This window comes from Loxodonta africana, chromosome 11, assembly GCF_030014295.1.
Source record: "Loxodonta africana isolate mLoxAfr1 chromosome 11, mLoxAfr1.hap2, whole genome shotgun sequence".
NCBI lineage: Eukaryota > Metazoa > Chordata > Mammalia > Proboscidea > Elephantidae > Loxodonta > Loxodonta africana.
The window spans coordinates 57,290,665-57,311,844 of record NC_087352.1 but is presented as its reverse complement, the minus strand read 5'-3'; the positions used below and the strand labels follow the sequence as shown (position 1 = coordinate 57,311,844).

The following is a 21,180-nucleotide window of genomic DNA, read 5'->3' as shown; positions in this document are numbered from 1 at the left end:
TCACAGTTAGGAGGCTAGAAGTCTGAATTCAGGGCCAGCTCTAGGGGGAGGTTTTCTCTCTCTGTTGGCTGTAAATGAAGATTCTTGCCTCTTTCTGAGTTTCTGCTCCTGGGTGATCTTCATATGGCTTGGCATCTCTCTTCCCTCACCTCTGCTTTTCTCACTTGTTTGTTTAATCTCTTTTATATCTCAAAAAAGAATGATTTAAGACACACCCTTTACTAATCCTTCTCATTAACGTAAAGACAACTCATTCTCAAATGAGATTATAATCACAAGCACAGAAGTTATGATTTACAACACATTTTTAGAGGACACAATTCAATACATAACAGTGTTGCTCTCCCTTGCCAAAGTGCCCTGCCTCCCTGCAGTCTATCAGCCTACTCAGGCCATAATGGACACCGCAAGCAGTAGATAATTTTAGATCACTGTAATTGAAAACGCATGCCTCCTGTGTCTCATACATGTTTAGTAATGTGATCTGCCTACACTAAATTCTTGATTAGCAAGTTCTTTGTTCTATCACCAGAGATCAAGCAGGTTTCTTCCCTTCCCTATTTGTCCAGTATAACTACTCGTTCTATTTCTGAAAGCAAAGATACTGTGTCTTTGAAATCTTACTGCTTAGAAGACTAATTGATTTTTGAAACCCAGAAACAAAGCAAACCAGCTGAAAGGCTGGCTTCAGTCACATTTGAGGTGAAAACGTGATGCTAATTGTAGAGTGCTCTCTTAGCTGTCTCAATATAGTCACAGTAGATGATCCAGGGGACGTCAAGGCCATGGTCTTCAAATACCTTCTGCACAGGCGCCATGGCCAGGTCATGCAACTTGGGGCTTAGAATCAACCCTGTGAGTAATCGGCTACTAACTAAATGCTTGACCATAGAGGATTGAACAATGTAAGAAAGGCATGGTGATACTGTCATTTCTTTATCTAACTTCACAAGGAGAAGGAAAGAGAATCAAGATCAACAACCCAAGGATGACTGCTAGGAGGTGGAAGTCAGGCATACCTCTGCCCCCCAACCTTTTTACCAGTTCTGACACCAGCTGTCCCTCCCACAGCACTCCCTACTTCTCTGCTGGCTTTGGTAGTACATTGCAATGGCTATACAGAACTCACAGTCATGGTGTTTATTAGGGAAGTTAACAGGTTATATTTCAGGATCAGAGACAACTCAGGATATAGTTCTTCAATCAGGACAGTCTCTTCTCAGCTGTGGTCACAGGCAGGCCTCTCTCTGGCCCTTGGCCTGGCCTCGGCCCTGCTTGGGCAAGTGTTAAAAAGCTCTTTAGCTCTGCCAATATGTGCCTGGAGGCACCCCACTCCAGCAGCAAGCCGTGGCCTAAAGGCACTCAGCTCTCTCACTCCATGGGTCGGTAAGCCTAGCTCCTCTAACAAGTGCACAGAGGCACACCACTCTGCCAGAAAACCTCCTGCCCAAAGGCACTCAGCTCTCTCACTCTGTGGGTTAGCACGCCCACTGTAACCACCTTGCTTTGTAGGCCAGGAAGCCCACCATGATGTTTCGCACTGGTCTCCTGCTGCTGTTTCTCTGCTGCTCCTTCCCACCGCCTTCTGCCCTGTCTGGTGTTATAGCTCTCTGTCTCCTAGGTCTAGGAAGTTCTCAGTGCAGAAACCCCAGGTCCAAAGGACACGCTCCGCTCCCATCTCTTCTTCTTGGTGGTAGGAGGCACCCCTTTCCACTTCTGGGATGGCTCATTTTAAGCCTAGCGGGATGGAAAAACTGACCAATCCACAAAGGGTTCCATACGCTTTATTTGCATGGTTCTACACCCACACGGGTGTCATGCATCATATTTGCCTTAGCAGCAAGCTGTCTAATCTCCTCGGTGGACCAAAAGCACTTTATTTGCATAGTCCCACCCAATCATTTGGTGGAAGTTACAAGACTAGAAAGGCCATAAAAAAGTGATTCCTCATAAACCAAAAAAACCAAACCCAGTGCCATTGACTTGATTTCAACTCACAGCGACCCTATAGGACAGAGTAGAACTGCCCCCTAGAGTTTCCAAGGAGCGCCTAGTGGATTCGAACTGCCGACCCTTCGGTTAGCAGCCGTAGCACTTAACCACTACGCCACCAGGGTTTCCTGATGCCTCATACCTCAAACAAATTATGGTAAAACCACGCATTAACATATGTTTGTAGCCAATAAGACAGTTCATAAAATGTTTAATGATAGAGGACAGGATTAAACTATAAAGTTTAGCAAAAAATGCTGGAAGGAAATAGAACAAAATGTTGAATGATCATCAGCAAGATACTGGGGGATTTATTCTTTCATATTTTCTAACTATTCTCCAGCAAGCCCTTCTTACCTTTTTAATAGGTCAGCGATTCTCAAAGAGTGGCACCCAGACCATCAGCATCGGTATCATTATAAAAACTTGTGAGAAATGCAAATTCTCGGACACCTCCCTCGGCCTTCTGAATCAGAAATTCTAGGGCTAAAGCCCAGCAATATGTGCTTTAACAAGCCCTCCAGGTGATTCTGATGTACGTTCAAGTTTCAGAACCATTGTAATAGAGAAAAAGTTTTTCCTGTTAGGTAAAAATGCCTTTACCTGTATTGACCATTTCATATACCAGATAAAGAAACTTGCTTTTGTCAAATCCTTAGTGAGCAGGTGGTGTCCCATTACTCAGTAAAGAATGAAAGTTCCCCAGGTAATGGATTTCTGTAGGCTAGAGATTTTGCCTGGATAATCCATAAAATCCTATGACTCAAGACTCAGAATTTACTCTTGCACTTGGTAAAGGAAGAGGGAGAGAGATGGAACCTGAGAAGGTCCAGGCAGGTTCTTGCTGCCCTCAGTTCTAAAATACTCTGAAAGACAAACCCACCTTCGTGACTTGTGTCTCAGTTGATGGGGCTCAGGGCTCTTCTGGGAAGCCTGATGCTATCTTGGCAGCCTGTAGCCTCGACCTTCTTAATAAATGTTGTTGTAAGCCATTGAGTCGATTTTTGACTCATGGTGACCCTATGTGACAGAGTAGAATTGTCCCACAGGGTTTTCTAGGCTGTAATCTTTACAGGAGCAGATAGCTAGGTCTTTCTCCTGCGGAGCTGCTGAGTGGGTTCCAATCACCAACCTTTTGGTTAACAACACAGCACTTAACTATTTCGTCACCAGGGCTCCTTAATAAACCTTAACCCTCCTGAATAAAACAAATAGGGCTCCCCAGGGCTAATAAAAGGGCCCACTCCTACCAGACTATAACCCAGACAACAATGAAAAGCCTCAGCTTCAAAGGCAGGGAATAAGAGCTGACCCAGGGAGTATGTAGACATTTAGTTCCACTCCATCAGAATGACGTCTTTATAGAGGAAAGAGAACAAATAGAAATAGAGTTCTGAACCTCAGACATGATTGATTATAGCAAGATCTAAGTTTTAGGAAATACATTTGGGCCTGTTCTTGCATCGACTGCTCCGAGCCCATGTAACCCAGGCCCCTATTATGGAGAACTGGCTATGTCAGAGAGGATGAAGATAGACAAGACAGGACCTGCCCTGGCCATCACAGGTAACTGTTTCCTGAGGATGTTCAACAGATGCTATTTTACCACATACCATCATTCTCCACCCTCCCCGCAAAAAGACCAAGTGTCCAGCTAGATATTTTCTCAGGGAAAAGGAATATTCTGCATTGGTTTCCCCAGCCACCATGAAAACTGCCTTCCTAACTCAGTGCGCCCGCTAAAGCATCTAACGTTTTTGAGGGAGCACTGATTTTCTGACATGATGGCAGCAGGGAAGGAGATCAACAGTAGAGGTGGGGGTAGGTGGGGAAGGACTGTGACTACATTATTCAAGAATCCACCAGAGTCAAGGGATATGGAGAACATGGAAATGACACTCGGCTCAATACTGGGGACCTGAAGGACATATTCCCAAATCTGCGGTTTTCAGGGCACCTTTATAATTGTTTCCTAACAGCAGACAATGGTCCCTTGGGCTAAGTGAATTGCTTCCAAGGATTCTTGTGATCAGTCAGGGAGGACTCAACATCCAGCAGTCTTGCTGCCAGGAGAAGAAACTCCAGCCAGGAAGGCTGAAGACTTTGGAAGGCTTTACCTCCATGATGGGACTGGACGCCAGGACCTTCTCTTCAATGTTGGTTTCACTGGCTGAGCCACCAACTGTGGCAAAATAACGCATGGCATACTTGGCTGACACCGTCTTCCCGGCTCCAGACTCCCCGCTGACTATGATGGACTGGTTCTTCTCATCTCTGGAAGGCAAAGAGCTCTGGTCAGTTGCTGGCTGTGGAAAGGCTCTGTTGCCTTCCAGGGACTCCGCTGACAAGGACCTGAGCCTGACCAGAAGCATCTCTCTTTTATGGATAAATGTGAAGGAATAGGATAAAAATTCTCCGCCCTCCCTCACATGCCTGCCCAAGATGTGAAGCGGGGGGAGAAGTTCTAGGAGAGGGTTTACAAACAGCACACACCCCTCTCAATGAACCCAGAGGAAGGGAGGTGCAGCTGACTGGCCACCTGTCTTGAGTACTGTCTGGGTACAGTGCATCCTATATCACTCCCTTATATATCTCCTCTAAGAATGTATACATACACACACCCACACACTTTTGGCTATATAATCCCACCTTTGTTTCTGTAATGCTGACCCTTTTGTGACACCATATACACTATAATTTCTTCAAGAACAAGGATCCCTTCTTCTCTTGTATTTGAGCCTAGCACGCCACCAGGCATAGTGTTGAGCATTTTTGTTCATATATATATATATTACAAATGGCATGCTATTAACCCAAGCTGATCTTGCCTCGAGCTTCCCAGACATTAGAAAAAACAGGCATAAACTGCAATAAGAAGGATTTGAGGAGTTGAAAGCAAAAAGAAGATACTCCACATCAGACGAATGAAAACATGTCTATATTTATCCCTTTAAAACAGATAGGACATTAAGCAGGCAATGTCTGAATGCTTGAACCACATTTAGGAAATGAATAGCACATATGGGCTATACTCAGCCACCTACCATCAGTTCACATGCCCACTTCCAGGAAGGCAAGTGCTTCGCATTGAATTCCACGGGCTTCTAACCATGCCAGCACAAACTACATACTCAGTATATACTACTGTACTAGAAGCGAGTTAAGGATCAACTAATTCAACCCCCTTCTTTTCCAAATGAGGAAACTGAGAAGCATGAAGGTGGGGTTAGAACCCAGGTCTCCTGGTACCAGCCAATGTTTATACTCCTTACACCAGCTCCTGTGGCTTCCTGGTCAGAGAGGGCTATAGAAGAAAGAACAGAGAAACCACTGCAGGTGGCCTTCTCTGCTTTGCTAATTACCAACACAGGTAGGTTGTAGTTTACCAGCACAGGTAAATGGATGGCAGAGGCAGGAAGAGAAAGTCCTCTCTTTTGTTCTGGGCTAGCAGTCAAGAATATGGAAAAGTAGGAAATACGGCGAAGAAGGGAAGCTGCTGGACTAGACGGAATAGTCCTAGGCTGGAGCGGGGAGCACCAGGGGGAAAGTCAGGGTGGTGGAAATAACCATCAGCCACTCTTCAAGGTCAGCAAAGAGCTGTGTGGTCTCAGCTCACGCAAATTGTCATCAAGTGAGGGAGGGGCCTGAGTGAATACAGACACTGCTGAAAAGGCTGGCAGTTCAAACCCATCCAATAACTCTGCTGCAGGAGAAAGACCTGGTGATCTGCTCCTGTAAAGATTACAGCCTAGAAAACCCTATGGGACAGTTCTACTCTGTCACATGGGGTCACTGTGAGTGAAAATCGACTCGTGAGCACCCAGCAGCAACAACAACAATGAAAAAGTATATACACGGTCAAGGTATTATCAGGAGTTATAAATAACCCCAAGTTTTAAAAACTCTTTACAGTTGAGGATCCTGGGCATGAGAAACAAGTATGGGAAATGGCCATTGGTGCTAACTTCTGCCTGATTTGCTGGATATTAAACCTGATGCTCAATTGGTCTCAACCCACCTGGAGCAAAGGAAAATGAAGAACACCAAGGCCACACGACAACTAAGAGCCCATGAGACAGAAAGGGCCACATGAACCAGAGACCTACATCGCCCTGAGACCGGAAGAACTAGTTGGTGCCCGGCCACAATCGATGACTGCCCTGACAGGGAGCACAGCAGAGGACCCCTGAGGGAGCAGGAGATCAGTGGGATACAGACCCCAAATTCTCATAAAAAGACCAAACTTAATGGTCTGACTGAGACTAGAGGAATCCCGGCGGCCATGGTCCCCAGACCTTCTGTTGGCCCAGGACAGGAACCATCCCCGAAGACAACTCATCAGACATGAAAGGGACTGGTCAGCAGGTGGGAGAGAGATGCTGATGAAGAGTGAGCTAATTATATCAGGTGGACACTTGAGATTGTGTTGGCAACTGTTGTCTGGAGGGGGGATGGGAGGATAGAGAGAGAGGGAAGCCGGCAAAATTCTCAGGAAAGGAGAGACTGAAAGGGCTGACTCAAGAGGGGGAGAGCAAGTGGGAGTACGGAGTAAGATGTATGTAAACTTATATGTGACAGACTGATTGGATTTGTAAACGTTCACTTGAAGCTTAATAGAAGTTAAAAAAAAAAAAAAAACCTGATGCTGACATACAGGCTGTCACCTCGTCTTGGACCAACAAATACCTTTTAACAACTTGCCCCATTTAAACCTATTTAAAGTACTTGGAAAATTTGATGATTTTTATTTAGCTTCACTACAATCCTTTTGTACACAACACCCATTTCCATCCCCAGTCTAGTACAGGGCTAGGCGCACATTAGGTATACATACACTGTTTTATATCAGCCCATAAATTACCCTTAAGGGAATATATGCAACAGCACTCTGTTCCTGGTCTCCGTATATTAGGCTTTCCTTCCAATTCATTAGAAAACTGGTTCCAGGATACAGCCATTAAAAATAGACTTGAATTTGAACCTCATGTGACTTCAGGCAAGGTATTTAACTTACTCAACCCTCAGATTATCCTAGTCCAGTCTTTTATGACCTTGACCCCAAACTATGCCCATGCTCTTCTAAGTGGTCTCCTTGATTTAGTTGCCTAGGTCTCTAACGCATCCTAACACTCTTAAAAAAAAAAAAACACAAAAACACTCCTACCAGATTAAATTTCTAAAGCACAACTTTAGTCATGCTTTCCTCACTCAAAAACCTTAAACAGCTACTTGTTGCTTACCAAATCAAGTCCAAATTCCCTAGCCGGGTATCTGAAACCCTCTACAATGCATCCCTAACACTAAAACCCTTAGCAACGAGAAGGCAGACTGTGGTGCTGTGAAAAGGATACTCGGTTTTTCATCTAAGGATCTCGCCTGAGTCCTGGCTCTGCCATCAGCAGGCTCTTCGTTGGCCACTTAACCACACCACGGAGGCTACCTCCCACCTTACATATTGGCTGCAAGATTATCCGAGATGACCTCTACACTTCTTATGAGATGATGGCATTGTAGCTTAGCCAAATGGGACTACTTGTTAGTCCCTCAAGTCTGAACATGTCCCCCACCCCCCCCGCACCCCCCAAACTGTTCTTTATGGTGTTCCCTCTACCTGAAATTACGTTCGATACGTACCCTTCTACTGAAGCCCTATGCATGTCCAAGGTCCCTTCCTTCCTGATTCCTTAACCATGCATCCCAGCAGGGAATTATTTCTCCATCTTATGAAGTCCCACAACACTTGCTTTGTACCATTTTTAAAACACTGTCACATTTTACCTTCTATTCATGTCAGGTTCCAGTCTCTGCTTGGTCATTTTATTTGCTGTGTGACTTTGGTTCACTTCTTTTCTCTGGGCCCATCTTTTCATCTCTAAGTAAAGGGTTATGACTAGAATACCCCAAGGCTTCTTCTGGCATTCGATGATTCCATGGCTAGAACCCTAACAGGAAGTATGCGTGGGGAAAAGCTCTTTGTTTCAAATTTTGGGTATCTGGGGCTAGTTGTAGGGGAGATATTTCAAAGTACAGAATCCTACCCAGTGTCTTTCAAAAATATAGTCATTCGTTCAGCCCCATCATAGAGCTGACTTAGCCGGCAACATGGGTCAATCTGCTTTAAAATAAGTCCTTTCCTCCTAGGCCCAGTGAAATTTCCTTTATTTAGAAAAAGCAAGCCATACCCAAGAAATTTAGTAACCAGTTGTTATTGAGACCCAGGCTGCCTTTAAGAAGTGATGCACCACCACAAACAGGAAAAGGCCCTTGAAGGCCTATGTCCCAGGAAAGCGCACAGGATTCTGAAGTCAGAACACTGACAGCCGCCACCACCACACACACACACACACACAATCACTCCCTAGGTCACACTGGTCCCCTTTTTGACACCTGAGAGGAGGGGTTCACTTACTGCTAAATCATTCCACTCCTCCTGCAAAAATTTCCTGCTAAACCAGTGCATCGCGTTAAGCTCAGTCACTGAGCAGGGCCCCCACCCTCTATTTCTGGGCGGGGCAAGGACAGCAACCCAGGCAGCTGTCTGTGTTGGCTCCACAGAAGAGCCCTGTTCATCAGCCAGGGACACATTCTGGGGAGCTTCATTTTGAGAAATCCTGCTGAATGTTGTTTTGTTTGGGTTTCCTGCAGAGAATAATGGGTCACCCGTGGCTTCCCAATCAGCAATATGTACACAGAACCCACAGAAAACTCTGCTCAGGTAGTCTCAGAGCTGACAGAGAAGCCCCAACAAGACTCCAAGGGTTCAGCTTCACTGCACAACAAGGTCAGGTAACCCACCTGTGGACTTGAGTGGCACCTGTGGCACTCTCTGTTCTTACACCTGGTGCACTGTGCTCTAATAGCCACGATTCGCTGTCACAGTAGTGTAGCTGGGAGACCACTGGGGGCAGGAACTGGCCTTTAACCTTGAATCCCAGGGCTCCTGGCACCAAAGCCCAGCCACCCCTTCCCAAACACTTGTCTACTTAGTGTTCCTCCCTCATCTCCCCAATAGAGCACACTCTCCCACACCTTCTCCACGTATGGGGCACCAGCCTTACAGTGCAATGGATCATCTTGTAACTCCTACCCAAGTGATTGGGGGGAACTGTGTGATAGGTAGTTGTGACCCACCAAGGGGATTGGTCAGTTTTGCCATCCCACTGGGTTTGAAATGAGCCACCCCAGAGGTGGGAAAGGGAGAGCATCCCACTACCACCAAGGAAGAACAGCAGCACATCCTTTGGACCCCAGATCCTCGTGCTGAGAAGCTCCTGGAAGCAGGAGATCAAGAGTAAGAGAGAACTGTAACAATGAAGGCAGTGAGAAGCAGTGGCAGAGACCTGGCAGCAGGAGATGGCGTGTTGGACTTCCTGGCCAGTGGAGAGAAAGCTGAGTGCCTTTGGGCAGAGGCCAAGGGCCAGGGAGAGGCATGCCTGTGGGCACAGCCGAAAAGAGACCATCCTGATGGAAGAACTGTATCCTTAGTGTTCCTGAGCCTGAATTATAACTGTTACTTCCCTAATAACCCCCCTAATCGTGCATATTGTCTGAGTTCTTTGTGGCCATTGCAACAAATCATCAAACCAACAGAGATGTAGAGGATGCTGTGGGAGGGACAGTTGGTGTCAGAATCGGTAGAGGTGGCAGAGAGAGGCGCATGTCTGACTTCCACCTCACAGGAATCAGTCTCGGGCCGTTGATCTTGATTCTCCCTCCCCCTTGTGAAGTTAGAGGAGAAGGTCAGATGCTGCCCCTACACCGTTTTTTACAAGTCTCTGCTCATTTACTACAGCTAGAAACCAAGGAGTCATTGTGGATTCCTCCCTTCCTCTCAAGTCACATGTCAGCACATTCTGTTGAATTTATCTCCAAAACAGTCTACTTTCTTCTTGGTACCTCTTAGTCCAAGATACCATGGTCTCTGATATGCATTACAAAAGCAGCTTTCTAACCTCTACTCTCACCCTCCTTTAATACAGCCTCCTTATGTGACCTTCATAAAATGAATACTGGATCACATCTCTCCCCCGCTAAGTTTAAGTCTTCCAATAGCATCCCACCACCCTCCAAGTAAGATCCAACCTCAACCATGTTCAAGGCCCCATGTGATCCAGCACCTCCCTTTCCAGGTTCATTGCATGTTACTCTTTTCTTTGCTTATTATATTCAGGCCACAAAGGGCGCCTTTCTTTATTCCCTCCTGCTTTACAGCTGCCTTTGATCTCACCACTCTTAATGCCTGGCACTCAATCACATTATGTCTTATGGTAGGCTTACGCATTTCTGCTTTTTAATGTAATTAATTCATCACCACCTATTTACATCATGCTTCAAGGGTTTACAAAACTCTTTGCCATGTATCCCTCATTTAAGACTCATAAGACTACTGGATACCAGACTTCTCATTTTAAAGAGGAGAAAACTGAAGTTCAGAAAGGCCAAGTGATATGCCTAGGAGTCCTCAGCCTGAACATAGTCTTCCATCTCCTTGCACAATTTTCCACTGGGTTATGCTGTGACTTCCAAGTATTATCTTTACACTCTCCCTTATACAATAAAGCACCCAGTAATGAATGCCCTATAACAAATATAGCCTTGGAACAAGAGATTTGATAAGAATCTGGTGTCCTCAGCTTAATATCACCTCCTCAACTGAAACATTACTTCTTCAGACATCCTTCCCTGACCACCCTTTTACTATACAATCGACTAATTGTCATGGATTGAATTGTGTCCCCCCCCCAAAATATGTGAATCAATTTGGCTAGGCCATGATTCCCAGTATTATATGACTATCCACCATTCTGTCATCTGATGTGGTTTTCCTATGTGTTGTAAATCCTGTGTCTACGATGTTGATGAGATGGGATTATCGGCAGCTATGTTTATGTTAATGAGGCAGGACTCAATCTACAAGACTGGATTATGTCTTGAGCCAATCTCTTTTGGGATATAAAAGACAGAAGTGAGCAGAGAGACAATGAGGACCTCATACCACCAAGAATGCAACACCAAGAGTAGAGTGTGTCCTTTGGACCTGAGGTTCCTGTGCAGAGAAGCTCCTAGTCCAGGGGAAGATTGATGATAAGGACCTTCCTGAAAAGCTGAGAGAGAAAGAAAGCCTTCCCCTGGAGCTGATGCCCTGAATTTGGGCTTCTAGCCTACTGGCCTGTGAGAGAATAAACTTCTGTTTGCTGAAGCCATCCTCTTGTGGCATTTCTGTTATAGCAGCACTAGATAACTATGGCACTAATACTCATCCACTTAGTGTTCCTCCCATCCTTCTCTCTCCACTAGAACATGAGTCCCATGATGCCCCAATCTCCAGTACAAGGACTCAGATCCACAGGCTAGAAGGTGATTGTGGTCAGAGGAAAGCCCTAGCAAAGGATGCCACACACAGTGGTATCAGCTGAGCCCAGTGTCTGGTGCCCCCTAGAGTTGCGCAATATGCAGCCTGCAAAACTGAACTTAGTGGTCCCGGCCCTATGCTCAGTCTTTCCATGCTCACCCATGAGAAGGGGACTGATGATGGGAGCCTTCTTGGCCTCATACGGGTACAACTCTATTTCCTTGAATTGGGAATCCCTGAGAGAGGATGGATAGGTGGGAAGAACACATGCTAAGGCCCCTGAGACACAGCCCAGTTGCAAGACAGGAGGGAGGGAGAAGACTGGCTTGCGAGGGCATGACAGAAAGGATGCCCCATCCCTGAAAACATCATTAAGCCCTTTTTCTACTAGTGACAAATCACCTGAAAATGTGGGTGTGTCAGTTGAATACACCTTCTTCACTAATGGGGTAATTAATCTATCCTTTCTTGCCTGTCTATGTCTTACTCTCTATATTTCCAACACCGTCATCACGACATAGACCAAATACTATGGTAAAGATGACTATGCCAGAGAACAGGGATGCAAAGAATTTTTAATTAAGAATTTCTGTTCAACAAAGGTATGTGTGTCAGTACCATGGACAGAGGTAATTAATCTAGAGACAGAATAACCCACCCACTGCCGTCGAGACAGGACAGAGTAGAACTGCCCGGTAGAGTTTCCAAGGAGTGCCTGGCGGATTCGAACTGCCGACCTCTTGGTTAGCAGCCGTAGCACTTAACCACTACGCCACCAGGGTCTCCAGAGACAGAATAGGCAAATATAATTACAGTATCTAAAATGAGAATGATTACTATCTAGGCTGTACAAGGAACTTCTGCAAATCAACAAAACACCCCAACAGAAAAAGAAGGGCAAAGGATACAGACAGACAATATAAAGAAGAGGAATGCAGAAGAGCTGATAAGCACAGGGATGTGTTCATTAGTAATCAGAAAGCAAATTAATGCAAGGAGCTCTCACTCCCAGCCACTGATAAAGATTAGGAAGCCATCAGTACCTAGTATAGACAGGAACTTGGAATTACACGAACCCTTCTGTACTGCTGGATGACATGCTACCTGCTACAGCTATTCTGGAGAGCAACCTGGCCCTAATTTATCAAACTAAAACAATATATGCCCTACGACCTAACATTTTTGGTCCTTAACATTCATTCCAGGGACATTCTTGCACAAAGCCCTAAAGAGACATTACTCCAGAAAGTGTCTGTGGGACTACCTTCTCAGTTAAAACTACTCTTCTACCATATGTAACTTTCTTCTGTACTACCACAGAAAATTCATGAAGCAGTGTGGTTTGAGGTGGTGGCGAGCTGGAGGCAGCCTGGCTCTCAATCGCGGAAAAAAGAGAGGTAAGATGTGGTGGATATATACCCACGAATACTGAATGTAAAAGAACAAATTAGATGTACACAAGCAACACTGATGCACCTTAAAAACACAGCGCTGAGTGAAAAACTAAGGAATAGGATGAAACATAATACTACATTTACATAAATTAATGTCTGCACACAAAACAATACACATTTGTAAAAACATTATGTAAATAAAAAACTACCCATTAGAACTGTTGCCTGTGGTGGGGGAAGTAAAAGAACAGGCGGGAGCAATGTGGATGAACACTATGGCCTAGTCCTAGAGGAACTCACACCCATGTGCACCAGAGACAAGTAGAAGACCATGCTGAGCAGCCCAAACTGGAAACACCACTGTCATGGACTGAATTATGTCCCCTCAAAAAATGTGTATATCAATTTAGCTGGGCCATGATTCCCATTATTGTGTGGTTGTCCTCTATTTTGTGATTGTAATTTTACGTTAAAGAGGGTTAGGGTGGGATTATAACACCCTTACTAAGGTCATATCACTGATCCAATGTAAAGGGAGTTTCCCTGGGGTTTGGCCTACACCACCTTTTATCTTACAAGAGACAAAAGGACAGGGAAGCAAGCAGAGAGGTGGGGACTTCATAACACCAAGAAAGCAGCACCAGGAGCAGAGTGTGTCCTTTGGACCCAGGGTTCCTGCACAGAGAAGCTCCTAGTCCAGGGGAAGATTGATGAGAAGGACTTTCCTCCAGAGCTGACAGAGAGAGAAAGCCTTCCTCTGGAGCCGGCGCCCTGAATTTGGACTTGTAGCCTACTAGACAGTAAGAGAATAAACTTCTCTTTGTTAAAGCCATCCACTCGTGGTATTTCTGTTACAGCAGCGCTAGGTGACTAAGACAGCCGCCAGTGTTCATGAACAGTAGGGTGACACATTGGAATGAAGAGTTGACAGTAGCGAAAATGAATCCGCTGGCGCTACAGGAAATAACAGGAATGAGTCTTAGAAACAATCCCGACTGAAAAATAACGACATTATATATCGCGTAATGGAGCTCTGGTGGCGCAGTGGTTAAGAGCTCAGCTGCTAACCAAAAGGTCAGCAGTTTAAATCTACCAGCCACTCCTTGGAAACCCTATGGGGCAGTTCTGCTCTGACCTCTAGGGTCGCTATGAGTCAAAACTGACTCCATGGCAATGGATTATATGGCACCATACTATTTCTATAAACTCAAACAAGCAAAATGAAACAATGTATTGCTTAGGGATACAAGCATACAAAACCATATTGATACAAAACAACATTAAAAACCTAGGATAGTGGGAAAGTGAGGCTGGGAAGGAGTTGGGTAGGAGGCAGGTGGAGGGCAGAATTAGATTTCGGGGAATTGGGGAGGGGAGAGCAAGGCTGGGGGATGGAGGTAGGTTAGGATGGAGGTAAAGTTAGGTGAGAAGGGTACAGGGAATTATTATGAGGCAGCTTTCAGCTCTTCACAGAGCCAATAACAATTACAGTTAATCTAAAGCTAATGGGCTTCCTCCCAAGGTTGGGGGTTTTAGAAAGAACATTTCTGCTATCAGACGGGGCGAGGCCTGGACACTCCAACAATAGTCTACAACCCCTTCCAACAGACAGCCAGTCAGGCCTGAAACGGGGAAGAGGGAGATATACCCTGGCACCTCAGGGAGGTCACCTGTGTGAGGGGCCCTGCAGGCCAGGGCTGGCATGAGTGAGCCAGGGGGCATCCCCTTGCCCCTTGCCATCGGTGCTGATTTCCCACTCCTCCACAGTGAGATTGGGTGCCCAGGCACAGCCCAGCACTCCAGACAAGCATTGAGAAAAGCCATCATAAATATTCATTGGAACTGCTTAATTGGTATTTAGAAGTCAGAGTCCTAAGTGTCTACTTGGTAAGATGAAAATGAGCCTCTGACAGTGTAGGAGATAAGCACTTAGTGCATTTAATATCCCACTATCAATTTCCCACTTCAGCTTCACAGAGGCCCTCGGAGCATGAAATCCTATTTATACACCTCCTTTAAGTTTTTTTTTTTTTTTTTTTAAGTATACGTGATCTAGGTAGTAGCAAAATGAATCCATCCCTTCCACTAACTTGCTGTTCCCTAGAGAGGCAGTCTCCTCCCCCTGCGCCCCCACCCTCTTCAGACGTGATAACATCACTGAATGTCAGAGCTGGCAAGGGCCTCAGGGAGCTCCACGAAGTCCAGCCTCCCTGCCCACCCTCTCCCCTTGGCAGATAAGCAGAGTCCAAGGAGGTGCAGTGACTGCTGCAGCCAGCAGGGGCAGAGTGAGGGTGAGCACTGGTCAGTGAATAACCAAAAAAAAAAACAAACCCATTGTCCTGGAGTCAATTCTGACTAATAGCAACCTTATAGGACAGAGCAGAACTGCTGCATAGAGTTTCCAAGTAGCAGCTGATGGATTTAAACTGCCAATCTTCTAGTTAGCAGCCATAGCTCTTAACCACTGCACCACCAGGGAGTGAATGGGAAAGGGTTTATTTCCTTGCCCATAAAATGGAGATGATCACTAAGTTCTCCTGTTACGCCTATAGGTTGTGATTTCAGATCCTGTTTATAGTTAAGCTATGTGATATATTCCACATCAACTGTATTTATTGGCTAATATTCAACATACAATTTGGAACTCAGAAAGTTGTGGAGGTTTCGGTGAGGATATACATCTGGAGAAATGTTTTCTGTTAATTTTATACCTATGGAATTGTTTTAGTTAATGTTGTCATTTTTTTTTTTTTTAGGTAGGAGTGAAATATAATAAATACATATAATTTTTGCAGCCAGTAGTACCAAATAAACACAATTTTTCAAAGACATTATTCCATTTGGTCCTTAAAACTAATTTGCAATGAAGGAAAACATTTACGTAAATTCAGGTAAAATAATTTTCCCTTGGTCTATAGCCCTGCTGGTATTTTAACGCTGAACCATCTGAGTTAACTCAATCTAAAGCCCAACTTCTTTCCCTAGACTCTTTGCCACACTCCAGTCAAGTATAGGGTCTTTTACTACTTATTTTATAGATATTGTTTCATCCACTCATCTTCTAAATTTAGGGCATCCCTTAAGGTCAATTTCAACATCTCCTCCTGCTTCTCCAAAGAGCCCTGGGGATGCTGTGGTTAAGTGCTCGCTAATAACCAAAAGGCTGGGAGATCAAATTCACCAGCTGCTCCAAAGAAGAAAGATGTGGCAATCAGCTTATCAAAAGGTTACAGCCTTGGAAACACTATGGGGCAATTCCACTTTGTCCAATAGGGTTGCTAAGAGTCAGAATCGACTCAACGGCAATGAGTTCTCCCACTTCTCCAGGTTGCCTCTAGTGTGATCTTGTCTCCCGTGTGGCTGTAAGTGCCACTCAAAAGTTATCCACACTCAGACACATGTCCCCAACCCAAACCTCTCCCCTGAGAACCGAACACCTATGCACAATTCTCACTGGACAATTACATGTGGAGGTTCCAAAAAACCCAAACCAAACCCACTGCCATTGAGTTGATTCTGATCATAGCAGCCCTACAGGACAGAGCAGAACTGCCCCATGGCGTTTCCAAGGCTGAAATCTTTATGAAAGCAGACTTCCACATCTTTCTGTGGAGTGGCTGGTGGGTTCAAACTGCCTGCCGACCTTTCAGAAAGCAGCTAAGTGCTTTAACCACTATGCCACCAGGGCTCCCTGTGGAGGTTCTACAGGCCCCCAAGACCTACATGTCCAAGAAGAAACTCTCCAGCTTCCCACCAGATCTGCTCCTCATCCTGCCTTCCTGAGTAGATGGCTGGCAACCCACACAGCAGTGGGAGGGGAAATGGGAACTGCCCTCGACTCCTCCTTCTCCCTACCCCATCAGGCAGAACTGACTGATCCAAGGTACACCATCATTTTGAAGAAAGGAAAAGCTTAAGTGCTTATGTATCTAGCAACTGTGATGTGATATGCTGACAGTCACAGGTCCACACTGTGTACAAACTACCAGAGTCTGGTGCCTAGTAGGCACTCAATGAGTATGAACTCATGATGAATGGATAGATGCTGTTGGTGGTAAAGAGAATCCAAAAGATAGCTTGGATAGGGAAAGGTAAACTAACAATAGCCATTCACGTCAATTATTTAATACATATGGTGCTACGGCTGCTAACCAAAGGGTTGGCAGTTTGAATCCGCCAGGCGCTCCTTGGAAACTCTATGGGGCAGTTCTGCTCTGTCCTATAGGGTCTCTATGAGTTGGAATCGACTCGACGGCACTGGGTTTGGTTTTGTTTTGGTTTATGCCTAAATTACACAGTACAATGATTATGAATATCATTAAACATGTTAGGCTAATTCTGCAGTAAGCTCTATTGGATTACAAAAATAAATGCCCAATCCTTATAGTGTTTTGCCCAAATAGCTTAAAAAATTAGAATACCACCTACATGTACAAATTCATAGATCTGGAACGTGGAGAAGTTAACTGCCTTGAGAATCTCACTTATGACTCAATGCTGTAGGCAATGAACTAAAGAGTGCCAAAGGCAGACAAAAGAAGAGGAAGCCGGCAGATGTGAACTTGGCTACCAGGCAGAAGCACCTTAAAAAAAACCCAAAAAACCAAATTCACTTTCCTTGAGTCAATTCCAACTCATAGCAACCCTATAGGAGAGAGTAGAACTGCCCATAGGGTTTTCAAGGCTATAATCTTTACAGAAGCAGAGTGTCACATCTTTCTCCTGCAAAGTGGTTGGTAGGTTCGAACCGACAACCTTTCGGTTAGCAGCCAAGTGCTTAATCACTATGCCACCAGGGCTCCTAGGGATACCTTAAACCAAACCAAACCAAGCCCATTGCTGTTGAGTTGATTCTGATTCACAGAGCACCTTAGCATCATTAAATAGAGTTCCTTAGCATCAACTAAATAAAACTGTAACTGCTTCTGAAACAAAGTCATGATAAGGGAAACAAGGAAGGCTCAGGACAAAGCAATACTTGCACCTTAATTTCTTAGTCCTTCTGTAAGACTAATAAAACTTAAAGGTCCAGAGGCTTAGCCAGATGAAGGTGGTGGGAACTAAGGTTCCAAGAGATACCAGATAGGGGGATTCTACAGGCAATAGAGGATTTGTAACTTTCCTGAGGACAAAAGTTAGTTGAGACATCAGTGGCACAGCTGTAAAGCTAGCATGCTTTGATAACAAGTATGGAAGATTAGAGCTTTCCTGCCTTTCTTTCTTCAAGGGGGACTCTAGATAGTGCGGAGTGCATATTTGGGACTCTTAAAGAATAGGAATTGGGTGGTAAAAGACAGTATTTCTTTTTTGTGTTTTTTTCTGACATCATGCAGCATGGGGAGTAATCACATGTGGCAAAGTAGCCAAAACCTTGAGAAAGGAACATCTGAGTTATCCATTTCCACAATGAGCTCTAGATGACAAGAGTGCTGACTACTTCATGAGTTTTCTCTCCACCCTCTTCTCTAGCCAAAAAACATACTCCCACGTACCGCCTCCTGCCAACTTTTAGTCAGTTCACTGGCATCTCCCACAGAGAGGGTGCAGAAGGAGAAAGTGAGAGAACTTGGCACAGAGAAGGGCCTTCTCAAAGATCTTCTTCAGCTGACTCCACACCAGGGGGCACAGAGCTACCATGGAGACAGGGTTGGAGGTAGTGCCCCATAGTGCTATGCACTATCAAGCCTCACCAGAGACAGGATGACCCGCAGCCCACACTCTGAGCAGACCCTAACATACAGGGACTGCCCACAGCACGATGAATAGGATTGTGAGAGATGAGAAAACCAGGGATCTCAAAGTGAAGCTGCAAAGACTTGAGAAGCGGGGGAGGGGTACACCGTGCTGTCATGGAGGAGAGAGCCCCATTCAGGCTGAACTGGTACCAACTACCACAAGTCATAAAGAAGATGTTCTCAGCTCCAAATGATACAAAAATGGAGCTACTCATCCCGCTTTCAGTTACGTGTTCCTCTTGCATCTTTCTTCATGTATTTTTCTTTACAGGGAATTCTTCTCCTGCATCTCCCTCCAATGGTTTCATGTCCAAATCCTACCTATACCTCCAGGACCAATTCAAAGGCCACCTAGTAGGAGACCCCAGCTTGAGAAGGAGGTGCTTCCCCTCCAGGGGACTACTGCACAGCACCTGGATGCCTCTTAGGTGGCTGTGGCATTTTTTCTACAGAAGAAACCTAATGCACAGAAGCTGAACAACTTGTTAAAAGCCGTGCTATAAGTTGCAGAGCCCTGCGGGAACCAGGCCTCTGGGTCCTAGTCCAGCATTCTTTCCTTCTACCATGTAAGGGCCTTGCAAACATATCACCTGCCCTGCCACAAAAGAGGCTGTTTCACAAAACAATCTGTTTCAGGCTGAAGGGGCTCAAAGACATAGCAACCTCATGGCCTATTAGGCAATTCATGTCATCACTGAGCCCAGAGCTTACCCACAGAGCAGGTGCACTAGGAGGGGAGGCTCCGGTTATTTATCAATAGCACTCTTTTATTCATGGGTCTCTTTGGTGCAATGTGTCCAGTCTGTGGATCCTGGGATACAAATGAATTATACACACAAGGTCCCTAAAAACATCTGAGTCCTCAAGAGGATGGCTCGCTTTAATGAGCTGGAAAAGACCTAATAATGGAAAGCAAATAAATCATTCATCAGGCTGCCAGAAAAACTGGCTGACTTTCAGAAACAACTCTAACAAAGCTGAAATGGAGGAACACTATTCCCTTCTCTCAACCCACAGAGGCTTCTGGTATAACCTTCAAATTTGTATCATCTGAGAAATCCTAACCTAAAGGTCTAAAATGTGCTGACTCCACAGTGCCTAAAGGCCTCTCAAGCCAGGCAAGGCACCCCCACCCCCGTGACTCCCACCTATCTTCAAGTTTTTAAGATGGTCAACGAATCCATTTCAATAGATGATGGGAGAAGACTACACTAACATCAATTCTGGAACTTCTGCAATAGCAGTCTCAGGCCAAAAATAGACCTGCCTTCTTGAGAGAATCACAGGACCCTTCAGTTACTTGGGCTGAGCAAGAGAGAACCAAGATCTGGGTTCTAGACAGACAGTTCCTATTGATTGCTCACTGATCTGCCCTCTCTTCTCAAGCGCCTTTTTACATAACACAGATATAAGTGGCCAAGAGTTAGTGAAAAAATAGAGACTGGGGTAACACAGATAATCAAAATTTACAATAATCAATATCATTTCTATCCTCCTGCATGATCTCATCTGAAATTTCAGTTTACCTTTCCACTGACAGGTCGGGTCACACTCCTTCATCTACTTTACAGGGCCAGTAGCCAATGCGATACATAAGTGACTGAACCAGTGCCTGGGTTTCTGTGGCACAGTCCAGTTTTACTTCTTTCCACTCCGCTGCCAGGCCCAATAGACGGTGTGGCAGGTGAGAACTTTCCATGGCTTGTAGCCTCAGGTGCACTTGAGGGTGGCTGGTGAATCACTAAGGACAAGGACCTAACACAGAATTCTACTACTGCCTTAGGAATCCTTGACCCCTAAATTATAGTCAATTCCTCCAACTTCTTCTCTCAAATGCTTTATGGGGGAAAAAAAAAAGTTAAAACCAAGCTACATTTGTCACAAGACGGCATTGTGGTGGTTGATACAAAGAAGAGAGGGCAAGGCCCTAAACAGTTCCCAGATGAGAGAAGTAGAACCTGAAACATTGAGGACTGATTGTGAAATGCTTTACAAATGTCTACAGAAAGAGTGTGCTAAAATTGTGGAGAAAACGGATGAGAAAGAACACACACACACACATACACAAACTCAGAACAGAACCCCTAGGGAGTCATATACTAACAATACCAGCAGTGACCATCCTTTAAGAATTTTTCAGCCAAGTGGGCAATAGCTCAGGGCTCTATAATCAACATAATTGCCTCTGAATGACCTTGGGAATGCTACTTAGCCTCTCTAAGCCTCAGTTTCCTTAATAGTAGAAGAGATTAATAATGATTCCCCAACTCCCTCAATAACAGGGTTGTGCTGAGGTGAGCCACATGCCATCAGATAGGACAGGATATGGCCTGGGAGTTGCTGATGCTAATTCAGTACAACATGGTGCCCACGCCAGCCTCTCCTTAAAGACCCATCAGAGAATTCTTTCAGCAAAGCTTGCCTCTGTTCATCCTCTAACCCCCCACCTAAAGAGATACAGCCTTTACCAGCCTATCTTACCCTCTAATCAGTCTGCTAGGGAACTTTGCATTCTTTCCAGGTACACAGGGTATAGGGAAATACCCTGGGGGGAAGAACCGGCTCACATGACATTCTTACATCATCCAGGGCTGTAGGAGACAGAAGAAAGACTTTGGCAACTTCTCTACACCTCTGTGCCCTGACAGAGGGCATGTTTACTTGATGACATCTAACGGAACTTCGCAGGCATCTGAGGTCAAGAGTG

The 21,180-nt window shown here is 45.2% G+C and overlaps 1 protein-coding gene across 1 annotated transcript in view; it reads right to left on the bottom strand.

The window, feature by feature from the left end:
- MYO5B (myosin VB) overlaps positions 1–21,180 on the bottom strand; it is a 398,883-nt gene that overhangs the window by 173,237 nt on the left and 204,466 nt on the right. Inside the window, exon 5 of the mRNA XM_010586735.3 lies at positions 4,110–4,266. Coding sequence (XP_010585037.2) covers positions 4,110–4,266 — 157 coding nt within the window. The remainder of the gene's footprint in view (positions 1–4,109; positions 4,267–21,180) is intronic.